General features: G+C 42.4%; 2 protein-coding genes across 3 annotated transcripts in view; one reads left to right on the forward strand and one right to left on the reverse strand.

Annotated features, from left to right (window-relative positions):
- LOC118406635 (zinc finger protein 184-like) overlaps window positions 1–4,444 on the forward strand; it is a 220,146-nt gene that overhangs the window by 93,021 nt on the left and 122,681 nt on the right. The gene's annotated exons all lie outside the window — the stretch shown is intronic.
- Window positions 3,581–4,444, reverse strand: part of LOC118406491 (anoctamin-1-like) — a 15,873-nt gene continuing 15,009 nt past the window's right edge. Inside the window, exon 12 of the mRNA XM_035806549.1 lies at window positions 3,581–3,593. Coding sequence (XP_035662442.1) covers window positions 3,581–3,593 — 13 coding nt within the window. The remainder of the gene's footprint in view (window positions 3,594–4,444) is intronic.

The raw sequence follows: 4,444 nt of genomic DNA on the forward strand, positions 1-4,444 counted from the left end.
TGCAGCACTAACATGTGATGGGTGCAATAGCCACTTTTGCCTGACATGTACAAGTCTAACACAGCAAGAATTTAAAGCATTGACAAAGCTACAGAGAGATGACGTTTGCTGGTTTTGTGAGATCTGCAAGTTAAAGGTTCGGAAATGCTTCAAAACAAAAGAAGAGGACCCAGAAAATGTACCTAGCTTTATGGAAAAATTAGATGCAATCGAGAGGAAAGTAACATCACTAGAAAGTAAGATAGACACTGTGAAAGAAGACCAGAAGAAACAAATGCAACAGGTGAGAAAGACCATTATGGTCAGGGAAGACCTAGAGGGAGATGCACAAGACAGCGAGGAGGTCTTAGAGGAGGGCATAAGGGATAATAGCAATGCCCCCGAAGGGGACTCCGATCTAGGGCCCTGGAAAACGGTAACGAGACAAAAACCAAAGACTCCAAAACTTGCGGAAATTCTGAAAGAAGCTCTGACCGAGCAAAGAAAAGCGGTTGACGAACAAGAGAAAAGGAAGCACAACTTAATTGTACACAATGTAGAAGAAGCCGAGCAAGCAGACAAAAGAAAGGAACATGACAGGGAATTTATAGAAAACCTTCTCAACAAACACTTAGAAGTGGATGTGGAGATTAAAGAACTGTACAGGCTGGGAAAGAAAGACACTAACACAATGAAAAGTCGACCACTTAAGATCGTACTGGAAAGAAAGGAAGACAGAGCTATCATTCTTAATAGGCTTCCGAGGTTGAAGAAAGCGGAAGGTAACATCAGGCGAATCAGTGTCACAGCAGACTTAAGTAGAGAGGAGAGAGAAGAGATCAGGCTCCTCGTCCAGGAGGCAAAAAACAGGACACAGCAGGAAGAAACGGGAGAATTTATACACGTAGTCAGAGGGACTTACCCGAAGATCTACATTGTGAGGAAAAGACACATAGTACGAAACATTCCAGAGGAAGAGAGATAAGAGAAGATAAAACCAAGGCAAGTGTGAAAAATTCAATGAAAATTGTTTATACAAACATTGACTGTATCACAAACAAAAAACATGAATATCTTGCCATTATTGAGGAAACTCAGCCAGATGTTATTGTCACTACAGAAACTAATCCGAAAAACTCCAGGTACAAAATGACAAAAACAGACCTACAATTCCCGGGATACGACCTGTTCACGAATGCAGAAAAGGAAGGTGTACGGGGAATAGCTATACATACTAAAGAGGAACTCAATTCTATGGAAGCGGAAATGCCAATCCTGCAATTAGAACATGTCTCAGAGGCGGTACCCGTGGAAATTAGACTAAACAACAATGACAGACTACTAGTAATGGGAATTTACAGAAGCCCTAACTCCTCAACAGACAACAACGAGAAGATAAACAGCTTGATACGCAGTATCAAGGGCTATTCTCATGTCCTTGTAGTAGTCAAACGGGGACGGAGCAGTGAATTCACCAGACAGTGACGCCGGAAACTTCTTAGAGGCAATAAGAGATGTGTACCTCTTTCAACATGTAGACTTTGCAACAAGACACCAGGCTAACCAGAACAGCAATGTGTTAGACCTGATACTTACAAACGAGATGCATATGATAGATACGGTCACTTCGAGGCCACCTGTTGGGAAAAGCGACCACATCATGCTGGAATGGTCATACAGATGCTATGTGGAAAGGAGTCAAAACGGCAGGGAATTCCGCTTGTACCACAAGGGGCACTATGATGACATGAGAGAAGATTTGGAAAAAGACTGGGACACAATGTTAGAAGATTTAGATACAAACGAGTGTTGGGAAGTATTGTCAGAAACAGTAAGGAAATCTTCAGACAAAAACATACCCAAAGTTAATGCAACACAGAGAAGAAGAAGACTTTCATGGAAAGACAAAGAGACAACAAACAAACTAAACAAAAAACAAAAAGCCTGGAAGAGATACATCCACACAAGAAGTCATGATGACTATGTTAAATATACATAACTGCGTAACCAAGCACGGTGGGCAGCAAGAAAAGCGGTCAAGAAACATGAAAAGGAGATCGCCAGAAATATTAAAGGGAATACAAAGCTATTTTGGAAATACGTAAATAAAAAGTCAAAAACAAGACATAACATCCCAGACCTGATGGATGGAGATGAGAAAGCAAGAACTGATGTGGAAAAAGCAGAAATACTAAACAAATTCTTCGTTAGTACTTTTACTAAAGAAGACACGAGATGTATACCACAACCTGAAGAGTCAACATACAAACAGGAGTTGAAAGGCATTGAACTAAATATCGAAGATATTCAAAAACGCCTAGAGAACCTCAACCCCAACAAGTCCATGGGACCAGACCAAATTCACCCCAGAGTCTTAAAAGAGCTTGCTGGAACGCTGGCTCCACCTCTGTACATTCTCTTTCAAAAGTCACTGAACGAGGGTGAGGTGCCAACAGATTGGAAAATTGGAAACATTACTCCACTCTTCAAGAAAGGCTGTAGAAAAACTCCAGGCAACTACAGACCCGTGTGTCTAACTTCCGTGGTTGGCAAAGTTCTAGAGGGCATAATTAGGGATGAGATTATAAAACACATGAGAAGGAATGAACTTTTTACACGACACCAGCATGGGTTCCTCCCTGGAAGATCCACAGTAACTCAAATCTTGGAATGTTTGGAAAGCTGGACGACCTGGCTAGACCAAGGTATACCTGTGGATGTAATCTACATGGATTTCCGCAAGGCCTTCGACTCAGTTCCCATTCAAAGGCTTTTGAGGAAAGTAGAAAGTTATGGGATCAAGGGGAGCCTTCTCAAATGGATAGCCTCGTTCCTTGAAAATAGAAAACAAAGGGTGTGTGTCAACGATAGTCACTCACGGTGGTCGGAGGTACACAGTGGAGTCCCGCAAGGGAGTGTTCTCGGACCAGTGTTATTCACAATATTCGTGAATGATATGCCTAATGCAGTTACATGTCACTTAAAATTGTTTGCGGACGACACAAAAATCTACCGAACAGTACCAAACATACGTGACTGCGAAGCACTACAACAAGACCTGGACAGTCTGCAGTTATGGGCTTCAAGGTGGCAACTCCAATTTCACCCAGATAAATGCACCGTAATCAGAATTGGCGGGGGACACCCAGATTTCTCATACAAAATGAAAGACAAAGCAAATCCCTTGCCTCTGTCTCTAGAATTCGCGGAGGAAGAGAAAGACCTCGGAATTATTGTAGACAAGGACCTGGGTTTTAACAAACACATCCTTACCATAACAAAGAAGGCAAATCAGATTATGGGACTGGTATGGAGAACATTTGAGTTTATGGACAAATGTATGTTTTTAACCCTGTACAAGTCTATCATCCGTCCTCATCTAGAGTATGGAGCAAGTGTATGGTCTCCTCACCTATGGTCACTGGCAATCGAAATTGAGAAAGTGCAAAAAAGGGCAACCAAAAGAGTACCGGGTCTGGCGGATCTACCCTACCCAGAGAGGCTTAGGAGTCTTCACCTCCCCACATTGGTATATAGAAGACTAAGAGGCGACTTAATAAACACCTTCAAATACACGAAAGGACTATACGATACTCCATGTTTAGTCCACTTGTCTGTAGAAACAAGAACAAGAGGTCATCAGTTGAAACTAAAAAGATCCTTGGCGAAAACAAATACACGGCTATACTCCTATACAAATCGGATTGTCAGCTGGTGGAACAATCTCCCAGAGGAAGTAGTGATGGCACCAACTGTGAATGGTTTTAAAGCAAGATTCGACAAACATATGAAAGACCATCCTGTCGTATACAACCACAGGGCACTTGACCATCCCTTACGTCCGAAAATGACAGTATCCTGAGTATTCCGAATTGAAGAGCAGGCCAAACTGGAGTGGATACTCCTACCGGACTGAAAAACTCTACTCTACTCTACTCTACTGTACATAGCATTTGTCCTCTCCGTCACAACCAGTGGAAGACTAGCTCTTCAGTGAGCTTAAACTGGATTGAGATCACTTTCCTTTTTTAGGACATTGTAGTTTTGGGTCCACAGCAGGGTTGTAGCCGGGGTTGACCCAGCTGGGGACGGAAAAAAATTTTGCCCATTCCGTCCTCTGTGATGGACAAAAATAGATATGTAAATATATAATAAAACTGTCTCCCTTGTGTAATTTTTCACCAAAACAGATGCCTTTAAACAGCTTAGTCTAACAGCAAAATTGATATGCAGGAAATAGTGTTTCAGAAGTGCCAGATTTAAAAACTTTCCCAGGAGTATGCTCCTAGATCCCCCTAGGAGTTGTGCCTTCGGCGCTCGATATGATTCAAAATCAAGGGGATGGAAAATGATTGCAGGCTGGCAACAACCCTGGTCCACAGTAACGTTACCCTGTGCTGGCCTCACTGCCAATGTTTGTGGTCTCTCACCACATGTATAGTACGTACCTGGCAGTCTGACTCAT

Source organism: Branchiostoma floridae, chromosome 19, assembly GCF_000003815.2.
Source record: "Branchiostoma floridae strain S238N-H82 chromosome 19, Bfl_VNyyK, whole genome shotgun sequence".
NCBI lineage: Eukaryota > Metazoa > Chordata > Leptocardii > Amphioxiformes > Branchiostomatidae > Branchiostoma > Branchiostoma floridae.